We start from the raw sequence: 19502 nt of genomic DNA on the forward strand, positions 1-19502 counted from the left end.
GTGTTTAATGTTTACAGTTATCAATAAAGACCTGTAAAAGAAAACTGTATTGACATATTATCCAGTACATCTGAGGGCCAGTTTAAATCATTCTTATAGAAATTTTAATTACCAAGAAATGGATGAAAGTTCTTACTTGAAAATAAACATTCCTAAAACAAAGACAGGATTATTTACTAACATCACATGCTAATGCTGTTAATGTGTATTGTTTGCTGCAATGGCCATTATCTGTAATGGGCATTAATTATTTTAGCAGTTGCTTGTTAGTAAATTTATTTACCACTTTTTTAAATATAGTATCTGCTACCTGGATTAGTGTCACTGACTGGGGCAGTCTCTGATTTTCAGTAGCATTATCCAAATAATGCTGCTGAAAATAATTGCAGACTGCCCCGACACTGCAGATAGTGCTGGAGGCAGACCCTGGGCAGAACAATTGCAGTCTTTAGTGTCCTCTGCTTAGTGTTGATATTCAGTCTGCTAATCAGATAACTATCCAGATAAAGTTAGAAGAGCAAAAAGGCTGCCCTACCTTTATCCAGTTAGCTATCCAGATAAAAGGTTGAATATTACTTCTGTCCAGATAGGGTTGGCACAGACTGCCCTATCTAGATACAGGCACTGAATATCTGGATTTCTCCGAGGAGAAGGAGGCTTCCTTATTCTCACAAGTGGGTAGATGCCGTCTCACGTCGCCTGGCCTGGCAATTCTGCAGCCTGTACCTTCACCGATGCCACAGTCTTTCCCGATGGCGGCCCTTGAGAAGAGCATCCGGGGCTTGTTTCCTGAGCTGCTGGATGGCCATATGCAGCGATGTGCGTTGTATCAGGGATGCTTGTGCCTACCATACCTCCCGCTTTGCCCCCGCCTGGCCTTCAGCCTGCAGTGCGGCCCCTTATGCTGGTGTTGCTTGCAGCGCCAGTGTCGACAGCCACCCAGGCCAGCACCCCCTCGACTTCGGTGGAGGAAACTTCACCGGAGTCCAGACAGTAGCATTTCTCAACACCGATCTCGAGGACATGGGTCCTCGGCATCGAGGCAGGTCCAGTCTCGGATATCTGATAGGGAGGTGCTATGCGACACTGAAGAGGAGCGCTCATGGTAATCAGAAGAGGATCCCAGGTACTTTTCCTCCCACAAGTCCTATGGGAGTCCTCCTGAGCCCTCCCCTCCACCTGAGAGGAGACTGTCTCCACTGTAAGCCTCTCTTTAACATCTTTTGTACGTGAAATGGCTGATGCCATTCCATTCCCCTTAGAAGTGGAGGATGAGTCCAGGGCCAAGATGCTCGAGGTCCTGAACTACACCTCTCCACCTAAGGAGGCAGTGACGGCTCCTCTCCACGAGGTACTCAAGGCAGTTCTCATACGGAACCGGGCGTTCCCTCTGTCTGTCCCTGTGGATCCACGGTGAACCTGGGTTTGTGAGGTCCGAGTTACCTCATGATTCCATGGTGGTGGACTCAAGAGAACCAGAAGTACTAGAGACTATGCCTCAGCTCTCACAGGCACAGAAGCTAGAACCCTGGACTCATTTGGGAGAAAGATGTATCAGGTCTCTATGCTCATCTCCTGTATCCAGTCATACCAGCACGAGTGTGTACTTGCGGAACTCGGTGAGGCAGCTGTCAGACTTGGTCAATGTGCTCCCCTCCAGAGCAGGCCAAGCCATTTCGCCAGTTGGTCAAGCAGCAGAAGGTGTGTCGCAGGTTCTTGACCAGGGGCACTTACGGACACTTTTGACGTGGCATCCAGGATCTCTGCCCAAGGTATAGCGATGCGCAGACTGTCATGACTGCATGTTTCTGACCTGGAACATTCTGTTCTTCTCTCTCCCACCAGGCATCTTCTGCATCTGCCTCCTCATCCAAGAGGTAATTTGGCAAGTTGCAGAGTGCTCCCTATTACTATTCTAGGCATAGGTACAATCCTGTGGCTTGCCAGCCTGCTCAGGCTCAGCCCCAGTGCACTCATTCTCATCAACAGCTGGCACCTAAGTCCCCTGCTGCTCCTCAGCAAAAGCAAAAGACGAGCTTTTGACTGGCTCCATCAGAGCATAGCTACAGTCAAAAGTGTCCATCCTGGATGACTTGTCGGTTGGGGGGGGAGGTTAAAGTTTTTTCACCAAAGGTGGCCTCTCATAACCTCTGACCGGTGGGTTCTTCAAATTGTCCGGCTTGGATACACCCTCAATTTGGTTTCCAAACCTCCAAATTGTCCACCGAGAGCCTATTCTTTAATCTCTCAGCGCAAGCTGGTACTTGTAGAAGAACTCTCAACCCTTCTCAAGGCCCATGCGGGGGAACCGGTTCCACCAGGGGAAGAAGGGCATGATTCTATTCCAGGTACTTCCTTGTGCAGAAAAAGACAGGGGGGATGTGTCCCATCCTAGACCTAAGGGCTCTGAACAAATTTCTAGTCTGTGAAAAGTTTAGGATGGTTTCCCTGGGTACCCTTCTTCCCATGATTCAAGAAAATGATTGGCTATGCTCTCTGGACTTGAAGGATGCGTACACTCACATTCCAGTACTACAGCCCACAAGAAGTATCTTTGATTTCGCCTGGGAACATATCGCTTTCAGTACCGCATGTTGCCTTTTGACCTCACATCAGGTCCCATTGTCTTTACCAAGTGTCTAGAAGATGTCATCCACTTGTCCCTGGAGCTTGTACGCTCCCTTCAGTGGTGGACAATTCATTCCAATTTGACTCTAGGACTTCTATTCTAAATTCCTTGGCCACAAAAGATGCTGACAACGGATGCATCTCTCCTGGAATGGGGAGCTCATGTAGATGGGCTTCACACAAGGAGCTTGATCCTCCCATGAAACAAATCAATCTCCTGGAGCTCTGAGCGATCTGGAGCACTCTAAAGGTTTTCAGGTATCGGCTGTCTTGTCAAACTATTCTAATTCAAACAGGTTTCAATGTTTTACACCAACAAGCAGGGGAGCACTGGATCTCGCCCTCTGTGTCAGGAAGCTGTCCAGATATGGCATTGGCCTCACCAGTATGGCATATTTCTCCAAGCCACTTATCTGGCGGGCATAAACAATGGCCTGGCTAACAGGCTAAGCAGGATAATTCAACCGCACGAGTGGTCTCTTCATATGGGCATAGCCCGCAAGATCTTTCGAGCATGGGGCACCCCCTCAGTGGATCTTTTTGCCACTCAGATCAACCACAAAGTTCCTCAGTTCTGTTCCAGGCTTCAGGCCCATGACAGGCTAGCGTTAGATGCCTTCCTTCTACATTGTTGGACAGACCTGTATGCATATCCTCTGATACCTCTAGTGGGAAAGACTTCGTTGAAACTCAAGCAAGACCATGGAACCATGATTCTGATTGTGCCATACTAGCTGCGGCAGATCTGGTTGCCTCTTCTTCTGGAATTGTCCTTCGAAGAACTGTGGAGATTGGAGTGTTTTCCAACCCTCATCACACAGAACAAGGGGGTCGCTTCTACATCCCAACCTCCAGTCTCTGGCTCTCACTGCCTGGATGTTGAGAGCCTAGAATTTGCTTCCTTGGGTCTTTCGGAGGGTGTCTCTCGAGTCTTGCTGGCTTCCAGGAAAGATTTCACTAGGAGGTTTTAAATGAAGGAGGTTGCCGTCTGGTGTGACAGCAAGGCCATAGATCCCCTTCCTTTTCCTACACAGACCCTGCATGAATACCTTCTACACTTATTAGAGTCTGGTCTCAACATCAACTCCGTAAGGGTTCACCTTAGTTCAATTAGTGCTTATCATCAATGTGTAGAAGGTAAGCCTATCTCTGGACAGCCTTTAGTTGTTCACTTCATGAGAGGTTTGCTTTTATCAATGCTCCTGTCAAACCTCCACCATTGTCATGGGATCTCAACGCTGCTCTCACCTAGCTGATGAAATCTCCTTTTGAGCCACTGAATTTCTGCCATCTGAAGTACTTGACCTGGAAGGTCGTTTTCTTGGTGGCTGTTAATTCAACTCAGGGTCAGTGAGCTACAGGCCTTAGTAGTGGATGCAGCTTATACTGTTTCATCACAACAGAGTAGTCCTCCGCACACACCCTAAGTTCCTGCCGAAGGTGGTATCTGAGTTCTATGTAAACCAGTCGATTGTTTTGCCAACATTCTTTCCCCAACCTCATGCTCATCCTGGCAAAAGCAGCTTACACACCTTGACTGCAAGAGAGTGTTGGCCTTTTACATGGAGCGGACGAAGCCCTTTAGACAGTCCACCCAGCCTTTTGTTTCTTTTGATAGGGGTCACAGAAGGCAAAAGTAGAGACTAATAGACGATTCACCACTGGAGACGTGAGTCCAACAGTCTTTATTATATCAGAGATAACGACCCGACACAGGCCGTGTTTCGACGCTAAAAAGCGTCTGCATCAGGGGTCAATAAATACACCAAGTAATGAATGCAAAACGAAGAGTCCTACTTGTATATGTGTTGTCAACTCACTGATCACGTAGCACCAAACAGAATATGCTGGATACAAACTATCAGAGCAAATGATAGGGGTCACTATCAGGAAACACACCATATCCAATTGGCTGTCAGACTTCATTTCCTTCTCTTATGTCCATGCTGGGCTGACCTTGGAGAGGGTTATGTCTCATAATGTCAGAGCCATGGCTGCGTCGGTAGCCCACTTGAAGTCAGCCTCCATTGAAGTGATTTGCAAGGCTCTGACGTGATCTTCAGCCCACACATTCACATCTCACTACTGCCTTGAGCAGGATACCCGACCCGACAGTCAGTTTGGGCAGTCAGTGTTGCAGAATCTGTTTGGGGTCTAGAATTCAACTCCACCCTCCTAGGTCCATTTTATTCTGTTCCAGGCTGCACTCTCACGCCGTTACAAGGCCCAGTTGGCCAGTGTTTGTTGTTTTGGGTGAGTCTGGATGCTAGGGATTCCCCACTTGTGATAGTAAGCAAGCCTGCTTGTCCTCGGAGAAAGCGAAGACACTCAGAACAGGTATTCTCCAAGGACAGCAAGCTTCTTATTTTCACAATCCTGCGCACCTCCCCTTGGAGTTGTCTATTTGCATGTTTTTATTTGCTTTTGTATTAAACTAAAGCAGTCATGTTCGCACAGCGGGCAGGAAAGCACTCGCGCTAGAGCGCGGCTCGCACTCCTAGAAGCTGTAGGTTTTTTTAATGGAAAATTTGCTGGGCAATTCGGGACGTCGTTTATGCACTTGTGAGAATAAGAAGCCTTCTGTCCTCGGAGAATAACTGCTACAGGTAAGTATCTTCACTTTATTTCAGCTGTGTGGTTGACATTTTTAAAAAAATGCTGACTCACCCCAGCTGCATATTGGCCAAATTGGTACTAATGTAGTACAGTGTGGTAAGTAAAAATACCAGTGGTTTAGGAGAATGAAACAGTTTCAGTACTTTTGCTGAAGTGGTTACTATTTTATTTTTGTGAAGTTCATCTAAAGATTTTTTTTCAAAATATCTGGTAATACAAGTCAGTTAACTATCTTCAGTAACATGCAAATCCCCTCTCTCAGTTTTACACTTAAGATAGGTATGAAAGTGTGTGTATATATGTACATGCGTGTTTTGTAAAGCACATACCTATATTGCAATGCCACCCAAATTATACCTCTTCATGCCTATAAACAGATTGCATAAATGTAAGTGCTTCATTAAGTGCATCTACATTTTACACATGTATACCCCTGTGAAATTTTAGAATAGCCATTTTAATGGATGGGATTGTTTGGATTTAGCTGACATCTTTTTCACTGGTAGCTCAAGGTGATGTTCCTATTTTATAAAGACATCATGTGCTTCTTTATAAGATATGCTCCTGAAACTATCTTCAGTAACATGCAAATCCTCTCTCTCAGTTTTACACCTAAGACAGAAACTACCTACTCCTACATCTACCCAACTGCAAAAATACCATCTACACAGCAGGATTTAGCTATCTGGATTCCAAATGGTGGAACTCGATACCAAAAACCATAAGAAAAATCACAAATCTCCTCCAATTCAGACAAGAAATGAAAACCTACCTCTTCAAAAAAAAATCTACAGCTAATCACAAAGATATAATCGCCTTCTGTTCAAATCTATCTCTTCAAAAACAATATGAATAACCACACAAACTATAAATGCCCTCTCAACAATGCACAACACTATTGTAACTCCACCAAAATTTAAATTGTAAGCCACTTTGAGCCAAAACTTGTTTTTGGATAATAGTGGGATACCAGAATGCATAAATATATGTTGCATCTGTTTGATAAAGGCAACATATCACCCAGAGGAAAGAGGATATACACGCTAATCCCAATGCTGCTCCACTTATTCTTCACCCTTGGGAATACCTACATGTATATTGAATAAAAGTGAGTGCTATATGCCCACGCACCTAATTTGCATGTTTGTATGTATACTCCAAGACAACGTTATAAGAATCCACTTGAGCATGTAAAATGCTGTTGTACAAGTCCCTTTTAAAATTAGCCTCTTATTGACTAGATTTTGATAGCAATACATGCATATTTCAGATGTAAGGTTATCAGTTCATGTGGGGTTAATTAAACCCTTTATTTTTTTATTCAAGATCAATTGAAATCCAACAGATCTATTCACCCTTAAAAAAATTCCTTCATGATTTTACTACCACACTTGAGTAAACTTAAAATAATCGCATCCTGTATGTGTAAAATCTAGTCAAGAAATGTTAGTCTAATAAACAGATACCACCTAGTTACTTTTTTGCTCACCTTTATTTCCATTTGTTCAAGTGAGCTAACGTGACACTATGACAACTACGCTACGTTATTTAAAACATTTGAAACTCTGGTATTCCAAGGTTATCCTGTTTCCTCCTTTTTAACAGCAAGCAAAGCTGCAGCAGCAAATGGATCTACAGAAGAACCATATATTTCGCCTGACACAGGGACTACAAGAGGCTTTGGATCGAGCAGATCTGCTAAAAACTGAAAGGAGTGATCTGGAATATCAGCTGGAAAATATTCAAGTAAGTACAAGCAGTCAGAAACATCAGCATCACCATTCTTTCTCTCTCTCTTTAGGCAACCAGCTTTGAATCAGTTTTAAGAGTGAGGCATTTACAAAGGATATCGATAGCTATCTCTTCCAGTGCTCTCTTTTTAACTTGTTATAAACCAGTTGTTAAATCATTGCCTGAAAATTATTTCTGGGCATTTATTCAGCACACTTGTAAACAGTACAAAAGTTTCTAGTCTCTAGAATTAAGGTTTCTTTAAATTTTCATCTAGTATCTGTACTTGCTGTCCTAATTTTCTGCTGTTATATTCCAGCTCACCCATTCTTTGGTGTATTACTAGCCCCCCTTGTTTACTAAGCTGCACTAGCAGCTGCCATGCGCTAATAGCCCATTCTACTACTACTACTACTACTATTTAACATTTCTAGAGCGCTACAAAGTGTATGCAGCGCTGTACAAACACAGAAGAAAGACAGTCCCTGCTCAAAGAGCTTACAATCTAAATAGACAAAAAGTAAAGCATTTAATATTTAAGCAGTCAAGCACAAGAGAACAGTCACAGAAGGACTGAAGATGTTCACTTTAAATGGGCTGTGTCAGCAGCCGCTAGCACAATTTAGTAAACGGGGTAAATCTAAAACCTTTCTTAAGTTATTGACTTGTATAAGGTTTAAGGGTGCCGATGCATATGTGATTAATGTTGAACAAAAATATGTGATAGATTATTAATTTAAAACCAAAAGCTCAATTCATTCCTGCATGACTTAGAAAATAGCCTTCAACAAGTTATTTGACATGTTGGATAAATAAAAAATAATTGCATCCTAACTTGCAAAAGACAGCTGAGCTATCTAACGAAGCTGAGTACACTCTGTGTGGCTGTTTATATTAGCCCTTGTTCTTTGACTATAATGGGAGATGCATGGCTATGGCACAACACCTTCCTGAAATATCCTAACCTGAGGTCAGTTATAAATATATTCTATCTAAACGTGTCTTGTTTTTAGGGCTGAAATTATCTTTTCTTGAGAATTGCTTCTCCCTTATTGTACCTAACATTGTCAGCACTTCTTTTTTCAACTTTATATTGGTATCCAGGGGATAAAATTGATGACTGTGCATACCATTTTAATAGTCCTACTTCTTGGCTTTCAACTCCTGAGTAATTTGGACTACAACTTTTAAATGTCTTTACTTTGGCTCCTCTAAGTGTTTGACTTCCTTAGAATTCTGTAGTCTTGGATTATCTGTTCCATGCAACAAGAGATAGCACTGTGGATCCTGAACCTTTTAATCAATACTGGAAGAAATAACAGTATTGTCATTTGTACTTGGAGTAGTTCCTATAAAGATGTTGCTTTGAAGCTTTGTAATTTATTTATTACATTTATACCCCACATTTTCCCACACAAATTTGAGTTAAATGTAGCTAACAAGCTACAAGAAGACATTTCAAAATATGAAATAAAAACCATAATCCCACACATACCTGCAAAGGAGAGAATCGTAAATATATATGCAGTGGGGAGAAAGGAGAGAAAAAATGGTTCGAGTTGTTTTTTATAATGCACTATTTTCCATCAAGTAGCTGTAGTGAGGGCTTAGCTGTGAGTCAGTGCTGCCTTTGTTATTGCAATTCTGTCTGTCAGCTTGATATTAAATTTATTTGCTATCCAGTTGAAATAACACAACTCTTCTGTTCTCCGATTCCCTAATGTGGCTGTGCCACATGAACTTGATCTTACCACAACATCACACTGTATTTGTTCACACCGGAGCCTGCAAAGACCTCTCCGGTACTATGTAAGCCACATTGAGCCTACAAATCAGGGGCGTATCTGGAATCCGGCGGTAGGGGGGGCCACAGCCAGAGAGGGGGGGCACATTTTTGCCTTCCCCCCCCCCCCCCCCGCCGCCGCCCGCCTCCTCTCTCCACCCCCTCCCCGCCGTCAACCCTCCCCCGCTGCTTACTTTTGCTGGCGCCGAGGTCCGACCCGCAATCTCCGTTTTTCGTCTTCCTCCGTGGCCATGCTTCCAGGAAGTAACGCTGCAGTGCTGATTCGTTGAATCCAGTTCGACGTCTGACGTCAGACGCCGAACTGGATTCAACGAATCAGCACTGCAGCGTTACTTCCTGGAAGCATGGCCACGGAGGAAGACGAAAAACGGAGATTGCGGGTCGGACCTCGGCGCCAGCAAAAGTAAGCAGCGGGGGAGGGTTGACGGCGGGGAGGGGGGCCAGGGCGAAATCTGCGGGGGCCCAGGCCCCTGTGGCCCCACGCAGATACGCCCCTGCTACAAATAGGTGGGAACGTGTGGGATACAAATGCAACAAATAAATAAAATCCATACTTTTTCTTTCTTTTCTTCATTCTCCAAGGATAAGAAGGATTACGTTTGTGGTGCATTGACATGCAGAAATTTCTCAAGTTGAGTCTTTCACTCTCAGGATTCCAGATTGACTACAGTCAGGAATGCTGCAGAGGCAGCATAACAGTAGTTTATTTTTATTTGTTACATTTGTATCCCACATTTTCCCACCTATTTGCAGGCCTAGATCATTGCTTTAAGGGTGACACCAAGTGACTGGATTCAAATCCATTTCTTAAGGGATTCCACAAAAAGCCCTGATGCATGGCCCCCCAGCCAAGGACCATCACTGCAATGACCAGATTAGGTATGTTTGGAGAGGAAGGCTGTAAAATGTGAAAACTCCTCAGGTAATTGCTCATAGTGCTAGATCGCAGCACTGGTTGGAAGTACAAAGGAGCAGGAAGAAACTGCTAGGTCAACAAAGAAAATATGAATAATTTAGCCCTATATGAGTGATGAAATTCAACGGTATTCTGGAAAGCTGACTGAAAAAGCTCAGAAGCTTTTCAGGACATTTGCAAGATTTCTCACTTAACTTCTCTTCAGTCCTTTTTGCCCTTGGATGACACAGGATGTGTCCTCATCTCATCAGATAAATCTTTCTTAAGAACAATCAGATCTCTTCAGTTGCTTGTATTTTTTCTTTCCTTTCTAGGTAGTTGCCTTAGTAAATAATTTTCTGCTTCTAAGGGATTTTTTTCTTATCCTTCACAGACTACTCAGCCCTATGTTTTGTTTTGGGTTTTTTTTAATATGTGACTTGAATTACAGCCTCAGTCAGTCTTTTGTGGTGTTTTTTCTCACCATGTCTATTTTTCTGTCCATGTCCAAGAAGGAAGCCAGTAGCTTCAAATGATGCCTGTACCGCAGTCGTAAGATTTCAATAACAAATCATCCTATTGAAAACACATGCTGTCTATGATTAGAACATGTGATCTTTGAAGATTGTACTTGTTGGACACTTTGATAAAACTTTGAAGCTTGATGTGTTATCATTGATGCAAAAGAATTGATAGCTAAAGACCAGGAATTTGCCTCACTCACTGGTGATCCTTCAACATTGAAAAGAGGGTCCAAGAGGATTTGGCACCAAGCATCATGTGAAGGCATTCAAGCCTTGGCATCCATCCTCATCAGTTCAAGGATCCAACAGCAGAAAAATAACAGCTGCTGTAGTTCACTCTCCCATATGGCGCTGTCCTGAGGTGAGCTGTATCTTCTGAACTCACATAGAGCTACAGCAGTCTCTTGAAGTGGAGGAGTGGCCTAGTGGTTAGGGTGGTGGACTTTGGTCCTGAGGAACTGAGTTCAACCCCCACTTCAGGCACAGGCAGCTCCTTGTGACTCTGGGCAAGTCACTTAACCCTCCATTGCCCCATGTAAGCCGCATTGAGCCTGCCATGAGTGGGAAAGCGCGGGGTAAAAATGTAAAACAAATAAATAATTGTTAGTGGACCTGTTACAAATTATTTTCAGGGACTAGGTTGTTTGTTGGGAACAATACTTTTATTACATTATAGACGTGGGGAGTAATTTAAGAAGAGGATGCCTATGTCTAAGTATAAAAGAGCAACATAGGCACCTGTTTGCTTATATAAAATAGGTTCCTAGAACCAATCCAAATATCATACAAATGCTGACACACACATTTACACCTGCTTCAAAGTGGTTGTAAATGTGTTCATGAATTGTATGCACATACCCATGCATTGGCACCCAGTCATAAGAGCCATGACAAAAGAACCCCGACAAAACAGACTTGTAACAAAATAACCCTTGACATTTCACACCCTAACAAAATGGCTCCTCCCACAAAACAACCCTTGACAAAGTAGCCTCTACAGAAAACAGCCCTCTTAACAAAACAGCCCCCTAAGAAAAAGTAACACATCACAAAAAATATATAATAATTACAACTGAAATTTTCACTGATAGACTCCTACTAGCATTCAATTGCATAAAGCATATATAAATAAACAAAATTCTATAGCTACAAACTGGTATTCATGATTTGTTCGGCTATTTAAAGAAACTATTCTTCCATCAACATGCTAATTTAAAAAACAAAACAATATTGTCATCATTTTCATAGTCTTACCAACCTTATCCTGATTGGCAAGGTAAGATTATTAGGAAAAAAATATGGGCAGCCTGATCGGGCCCTTTTGTAGGGGGGCTAACTTGTCAAGGGTTATATTGTGGGCAGGCCGTTTTGACAGTGGCTGTTAAGTCAAGGACTATTATGTTTGGAGCTTTTTTGTCAGGGTTATTTTGACCGGGTACCCCATGCATTTTATAACATGCATATACCTAGTGTCTCCACACTGCCCAAACTACACCCCCAGAAATGCCTCTGCATCGCACATATAAATACAAGCCCATTGATGCATGCACCTACTTATGTAAACAGCTATAAAAATAAGAGGCATTTTCAGCAAGGAAACCCCTTTACAAAATTATTCCCATAATCAACATGACTCTGCAATTAGTATTGCTTCTATGATAAATTTCCTAAAACCTGATTTCCGTAGAGAAGTCTCACCTCCAGTCTGGCAGCCCTTGTTTTGCCTTTGAGGAGGGAGGTCTCATAAAAGGAGTGCATCATCCTGGTGAAGTAGGAAGTAATCCTGTAGCCAGGACCTGCCTACCAGGGGATGCAGTACCCTGTCTCATTGAGGATGTCTCTCTAGGAGCTTCTGCTCAGGAGGGAAGGGTTAGGACAGTTGTTGCACTTGGTGTTTCGATGATTAGGCATGCAGATAGCTGGATGGCTGGTGGACATGAGGCTCGCCTGGTCTTCCCTGCTTGGTGCGAAGGTGGCAGACCTCACACATCACCTAGATAGGATTTTAGATAGTGTTGGGGAGGAGCTAGCTGTATTGGTATATGTGGGTACCAGTGACATATGAAAATGTGGGAGTGAGGATCTGGAAGCCAAATTTGTTCTCCTGGGTAGAAAATTGAAATCTAGATCCTCCAGGGTTGCATTTTCAGAAATGCTCCCTATTCACGTGCAGGACCCAGGAGGCAGGCAGAGCTCTGAAGTCTCAATGTGTGGTTGAGGTGATGGTACAGGGATGAGGAATTTAGATTTGTTAGGAACTTGGCAACATTCTGGGAAAGGATGGACTCTACCTTAACCGGGATAGAACCAGGCTGCTGGTGCTAACATTTAACAAGGAGAGAGAGCAGGCTTTAACCTAAAAAGGGGGGAAGCCGACAGTCACCCAGGAGCACATGATTTGGTGTGGCGTACCCTTGAAGGTTGCTATTGAAGCAGGATCTTTAGGGAATCCCTATAGAGAGGTTTCAATAGTGGTGAAAGAAAGCCAGGAGTGTTTAATGGGAGAACAGAGTAAAAGATACAAATTATCCCCTTCAACTTCAAAGCAGCTTGTAGATGCTAGGGAAAAAACCCCAATTTGAAGTGTCTATATATAAATGCTAGAAGCCTAAAAAATAAGATGGGAGATTTAAAGTATATAGCACTAAATGAAGATGTAGATATATTAGGCATCTCAGAGACCTGGTGGAAGAGGACAATCAATGGGACAGTGTGTTATCAGGGTACAAATTATATCGCAATGATAGAGTGGTTCAAATTGGAGGGGAGATGCACTATATGTTAAAGAGGGAATTGAGTCAAACAAAATAAATGTTCTACATGAAACAGCAGCATGGAATCCTTATGGATAGAAATGTCATGTGTGAAGGGAAAGAGTATTCTGGTAGGGCTGTACTACAGTCCGCCAGGACAGAACGAACAGACAGATGAAGAAATGTTTACAGAAATTAGGAAAGCTGGCAAATTGGGCACCTGTACAATGATGAGTGATTTTATAATCTCCTATTGGGATTAAATACTTTGCAACATATTATGAACTTTGGTGTATGAACTTGGTGTATGAACTGTGAACTTTTTGTTTCCAATTGCTGCTGTTGAAATTTGTCATTGGCTGGAAGAAGCACTGTTTGCCTGCTTTTAAGCAAGACTGGTTTGTTTTGCCTTAATTAGGAGAAATGGAGTTTTTTTATGACCTATGATTATTGTGAGCTTCTGACGTATTGCAGTTGTGTGCTGTGTACTTGGAGCTCTGTGTTCTGAGGTCTTTTTTTCTCCATTTATTTTAGTGTTTCAGGTTAACCAGGCTCAGGTACAAAGTTGAGGTATATAGATTTGATGTAGTATTTTGATTTTTTTTTCTGCTCTGCCTTTATAACTGTCTTGATTTCAATTACTCCAATATTGACTGGATAAATATTACAGGAAAAGGGGGGTCCACATCTTCCACAAAAACACGAGCTGCAAACCAAGGGTGGAAGCAAGACCAAGCAATAGAGTGAGAGCTTCAAAACAAATTTATTGGGACCCAACATGGTCCGTGTTTCGGCAACAAGCCTTCTGCAGGTGTCTAAGAACATAAAATTTGAATTTACAAAATTAAAACATGAACTCATAAGCTCATAATAAAACAAAATATAGAAAATAAATGTAATAATGTACAATATAAAAGTAATAGTAATGGCACACATGACTCTACAAGCAAAAATGTATGTGTCTATAATAGAGAGATCTCACTACAAATGTCATCAAAAATGTGAATATATGCATATACAAGCACCATCAAACAGTAGTGACCACATAAAAAGGATGTATAACTTGGTTGTGGCATAATAAAATGAAGCTGGTATAACAGCATGAACAATAAAAGTAATTGCAAATGGTAAAGTAAGCAAAACAACAGAACTGGCATACCAAATACTACATGAAAATATCATTATAATAAAAATAATATAAACTGGTGATATAAAATAGGTGCAACACCATAACCTAAGCAGGTACATCAGAAATAATATATGTAAACAGGCACCATCAGGTAGGTGTATGTGTAAAACGGAAACAAAAAGCCAGGTTGTAAAACTAAGAAGTAACATACCGGGTAACATGAAACAGCAGGGAAGCCAGAAACATAGGTGCTAAACAAGCACAGGCAGGATAACGCTGTGAGGAAGTGAAAAGAAAAATATAAATGCTCCAAAATAAAGTAAGGAGAGAAAAAAGTGAGAGCAGGAAACCTGACCAGAGACCCAAGGATAAACAAACAGACAAAGTGCCCGCACCCTGAAGGAAAAGCCGACTTTAAGAAAAAAGTGTCTGGAACAGAACAATGGGAGAAGCACAATGCCCCGAGGGGGGAAAAAAACAAACTAGTGTTAGAAAGAAATGTGACAGAATGTACCTGCATCCACAAAGTACACAATCTCAGGGAACCAGCCAAACAGAGAAAAACCCCGCCAAAATAAAAAGGGAGGGACAGTGACGTAGAGAAACATCATAGAAAGATGTAAATACTGCGGTCGGGCAGAGGCAGCTAAAAGGCTAACCTCAAAAACAGAAAAAGTGTGCTGAAAATGTGGTAGTGATAAAGGAAAAATATAAGCCGATATAAAACTGGTGTAAAAACTAAAAGAGCAATGGATCAGGCTTAACAACAGAATAAAAAGCATATAACATACATAAAAATGAAATATAGCAGTGGCAAAAATCATATGTAACATAATCTTGCAGGTGAATGGTCCATATGAATTAATAATACACAGATGCAAATAAAAACAAAGAATGTGTGAGGACAATCTGATACAAAAAAACAGAAAAACCATTAGTAAGGCAGTCATACAGATGACGCCACTATAAAAGAAATGTAAGTTGTAAGGAATACTTACATATTTGTATCTACAGGAACTGGCTATGAAAGAGGGGAATAACTAATAATGACTAATAAAAAGTGTACCAGTTCAATCTCCTTGTTGAGCCCCTTAGGCAATACGCTGTTCTGCTCTTAGTAGGGTCAGATCAATATCTCCCCCACGCCAACTGCCTTTAATAATGCTACATACAAAAAATGTGATGTCATCAATATTATGTTTGGCATGAATTCAATGATCTATTAATGGGGCTGTTTTAATCTGTCTCTTAATACAGCTGCGGTGTTCAGTGATCCCTTACCATTCTACTTGTTTTTCAAACATATATCAGTTTACATGGACACACAATTATGTACACTACATTTTTGGAATTACAGTCACTATTAAAATTAAGTTTATAATGTTTGCCAGTAGTAGGATGGATAAAGGAGTCCAGATGGAGTGAATGGACACAGACTTGAGCAGGAGTTGCAAGGTCTGTGGCCAATAATATTTTGGATGATATTTTCTTGTTGTACAGGGAGACTGGAGAGAACCAAATAGTTCCTCAGGTTAGGATTCCAGGAAAGGGCAAAAATGGGGGTAACATCTCTGAAGCATGGAGAAAGAAGTCGTAAGAGGATCAGAAGCATGTCGGATGACGAATTGTTCACATCCCTTCTTACTAGTCCTACACCATGCGATGCACCATCACCCCATTTTTTAGAACAGCTATGGAAGAAAGACAATTTCCTGATGGAAAGGCACGCTTCAACGCCAGGTCCAAAATACAATCCTCACAGTTTCCCCTTCCAAAACAGAGGTTGCAGAAGAAGCAGAGGCAACATTGGTAGATGATGTGCCCATTTTTTTTTGACTTGCCCAGAGTCACAAGGAGCTGCAGTGGGAATTGAACCCAGTTCCCCAGGATCAAAATCTGTTGCAATAATCACTAGTCTATTCCTCCACGGATCTACTTGTACCAGTGGTGATGATGTGGAAGACCTAAAAGAAATCTCGGAGAGCCAAATCGACAAGTTAAAGAGTGATAAATCACCTGAGACCAGACAGTATATACCCCCAGGATACACCATGACATGCTGACCTGCTGTTGTTGATCTTGTAACCTGTCGTTAAAATCATCCATAGTACCTGAAGAGTGGACGGTGGCCAATTTAATGCTGATTTTTAAAAAGGGTTCCAGGAGTGATACAGCAAACAAACACAGCAAAGATGACAATGAAGCAAAACATGTCAGTGATGGTGTAGAGGAGTAGCTTAGTGGTTAGTGCAGCAGACTTTGATCCTGGGGAACTGGGTTCGATTCCCACTGCAGCTCCTTGTTACTGTGGGCAAGTCACTTAACCGTCCATTGTACCTGTAATACACTATGTAAACCGCTTTGAATGTAGTTGCAAAAACTACAGAAAGGCAATATATCAAGTCCCTTTCCCTTTCTATAAATAAATCTTTAATTAAAAACAAGGCATGACTTGACACGGGCCTGTGTTTCAGCCATTTGGCCTGTATCAGGAGTCTATAAAATATGGAATACATAAATACATGTGTATAAACAATAGCAAATTTTAAAAGTCAACCAAAAGGATTTTCTGCAACCGTATGTTCCCTTTATAGAGTTATACTTGAGGGACTCTTCTCATGTGATCAACTTACTTGAAGAATTCAATGGAGACCCTGAAAATGTAATTCTAGTAACTCTGGACATAGAGGCATTATACTCCAGCATCCTCCAAGTAGAGGCTTTAACTGTTGTTGAGAATACACTGCAAGATGGAGAGACATCACTGTATTCCAAATTTATTCATTTTGACCTTAGCAATTTCTCTAGTTTCAACAGATAAAGGGTACCGCAGTGGGGTCCACAATGGCGCCTGACATTTGCAATTCTCTTTATGGCAAATTTCGAGAAGATATTCCTGAAGAATCATCCTTTTGTTGCGGACATCATCTTTTATAAGAGATGCATTGACAATATTCTGATATTGTGGAGGGCTACAGATGCTCCATGATTGTATGAACACTCGTGATAAAAATCTCCATTTCAAAATGCAGTTTGATTTACATCAAATTTCCTTCCTGGACATTCTTATTAGGAAGACAAGATATCGTCTAGTGACGACAGTATTCAGAAAACCAATGGACGAGAACATTTAGAAGTTTTCATAACAGAAGTTTAAAAGACCAATCTTCCATACTCCCAGTTTTTACATCTCAGAAGACTCTGTACTGATCTAGATGACTTCAAAACCCAAGCCATTATTATGGCCTGCCAATTCGAATAAAGAGGCTGTCCCAATAGATGAATGCAGGAGTGTCTGCAGAAAGCACATATGCAAGATCGAGAGACAGAAAGAGCCCAGACTTCTGTACCCTCCTTTTTTCACAATTTTCCAAAGACTTCTGTAAGATCATACGGAAATAATGGCATATTTTGGAAGTTTATAAATGTTTTGAAATTAAGAGACCAGTTGTGGAATACAGTAGGAGTAAGAATGTGAGTGTTTAGTTCCATCTGCATTATCCAATCTAGTACGACAAGACGTGAGACTTCACTGAACATAACAAATGCAGAAAACGTTCAATTTGCCGCCACTGCCTTGTTTTAGATAACTTTCCACATCAAGTGACAAAACACATAATTCAATTCAGAAACTACTGATTGTAACTCTATGCAAGTTATTTACATCATTGTTTGCCCATGCAAGCTGCTTTACATAGGAAAGACAAGAAGATGGTTAAAACACGCCTAATAGAACATTGTAGCTGCATCAGTAAGAATGACCTACTGGTCCGAAGCAAAGCATACATTGGAAGACCTGAAGTTTTTTGTGATTAAGTATATACATACCAGGTATAGAGGTGGTGACGTGGAAAAACTCCTACTCAGGGAAGAACAACGCTATATATTTGATTTTGATACAGTCAACCCAAAAGGATTGAACTTAGAACTTGATCTTCACTTTTTCTTTAAAAGACTTGGTGGTCTTCTTTAGCAACGCCTGCAATGTGTTGGATTAGGATTTTCTGCCTTACTTTTTTACTTATGAGTGAGCTGAGACATATTAGCAAATTGTATTAGACCTGTAAAAATTTAAGTAGCTTCACTGTTTTTTGTTTTGGTTTGTTTGGGTTTTTTCTTTGTTTTGTTTTTTTTGCTTAGTGGAATCATTTGTGCTTCCATTAATTGTTATAGAAACCATTTTTGGATGTTTTAGTCTCTATGATTGTATAGTTCACTTCCCAGAAATGGAGTTAATGGATTCATACTATTTAACAAAAACACTATTATCTGTTTATTTTAGTTTTTGCTTTAGTAGTTTTATTTGGTTCATAATAATGAATGTAGAAAAAGATGGTAGTTACTTTTAAATGTGCATTTTACCCCTCTTTGTGTTGCCCTCTGATTTTTACTTTGGGTCTATTTTCAACAGAGTTTTCTTTGACATCTAATAAAGTATTAGTGGGCTTTGACACAATGGTATTAAAATTACTTTGGCATAATTATGTATGAGTGGTGGCTGTTTTCTTTTTATTCGGAAAATGACCCGACACGGGCCGTGTTTCGGCATACAAACGCCTGCCTTAGGGGTCTAAATTAAAAACCTCCTTGTTTTCCTACTCCTTCCATCCATTCCTACTGTTCCTCATTCTCTCTTGTAGGTTTTTCTGCTGTATTAGCTTCATTTCACTGCATTGGCGCCTGTCTCTGTGGTGCGCCGTAAGCCACATTGAGCCTGATACTGTTGGGAAACTGAGGTACAAATAAGATAATAAAAATATAGATGTAAAAATCATAAATCATTATTAATAAAAGCAAACATTACATATATAGAAAACTTATTTTGAAATTATATACAAAATAAACATTTATATAAATTAAATGTCAATTTCACAAAACAAGAAAAGTGTTTAGACAAATGAGAACCAAATGTTTTAAGAGAAAAAAAAATATATATATATATATATATCATTCAAAGGAAAACCTACCATATAAAATGATTAAAAGAATAATATAATACAAAGGGGGACAACTTCTATGTAAAAGAAAAATAAATAAAACAATCTTACCAAAAAGTCCTTATGGATATAATCACAGAAAGTTGGAAAGAACCAAACAGGGTATATTGCGTAATATAAAAAGGGGGGAGGGGGAAAGATTTGAGAAAAATTGTGTTCAATGCAGTCGGAAATAATTATTCTATTACATTATTATCTGGTATTGAGAGCTTAAAAAAAAACAAAATTCCTATATGTTATTAGATGCCTTGTGAAAAAATAACTCAGACGAGGTAAGCATGATATAAACCCAAAGATTTTGGTCTGTTAAAAATGACACATTAATTCCATAACTGAGGAAATGCTGGTAGACACATACATAAGAAAAACGTCAAATCCAAGGACCAGCGTTCAGTTCCATGATGAATATAATAGCAGATTTTAAC

General features: G+C 40.9%; 1 protein-coding gene across 1 annotated transcript in view; it reads left to right on the forward strand.

Annotated features, from left to right (window-relative positions):
• Positions 1 to 19502, forward strand: part of CIT (citron rho-interacting serine/threonine kinase) — a 1023678-nt gene that overhangs the window by 593892 nt on the left and 410284 nt on the right. Inside the window, 1 exon segment of the mRNA XM_030217566.1 lies at positions 6850 to 6990. Coding sequence (XP_030073426.1) covers positions 6850 to 6990 — 141 coding nt within the window.

This window comes from Microcaecilia unicolor, chromosome 11 (genome assembly GCF_901765095.1).
Source record: "Microcaecilia unicolor chromosome 11, aMicUni1.1, whole genome shotgun sequence".
NCBI lineage: Eukaryota > Metazoa > Chordata > Amphibia > Gymnophiona > Siphonopidae > Microcaecilia > Microcaecilia unicolor.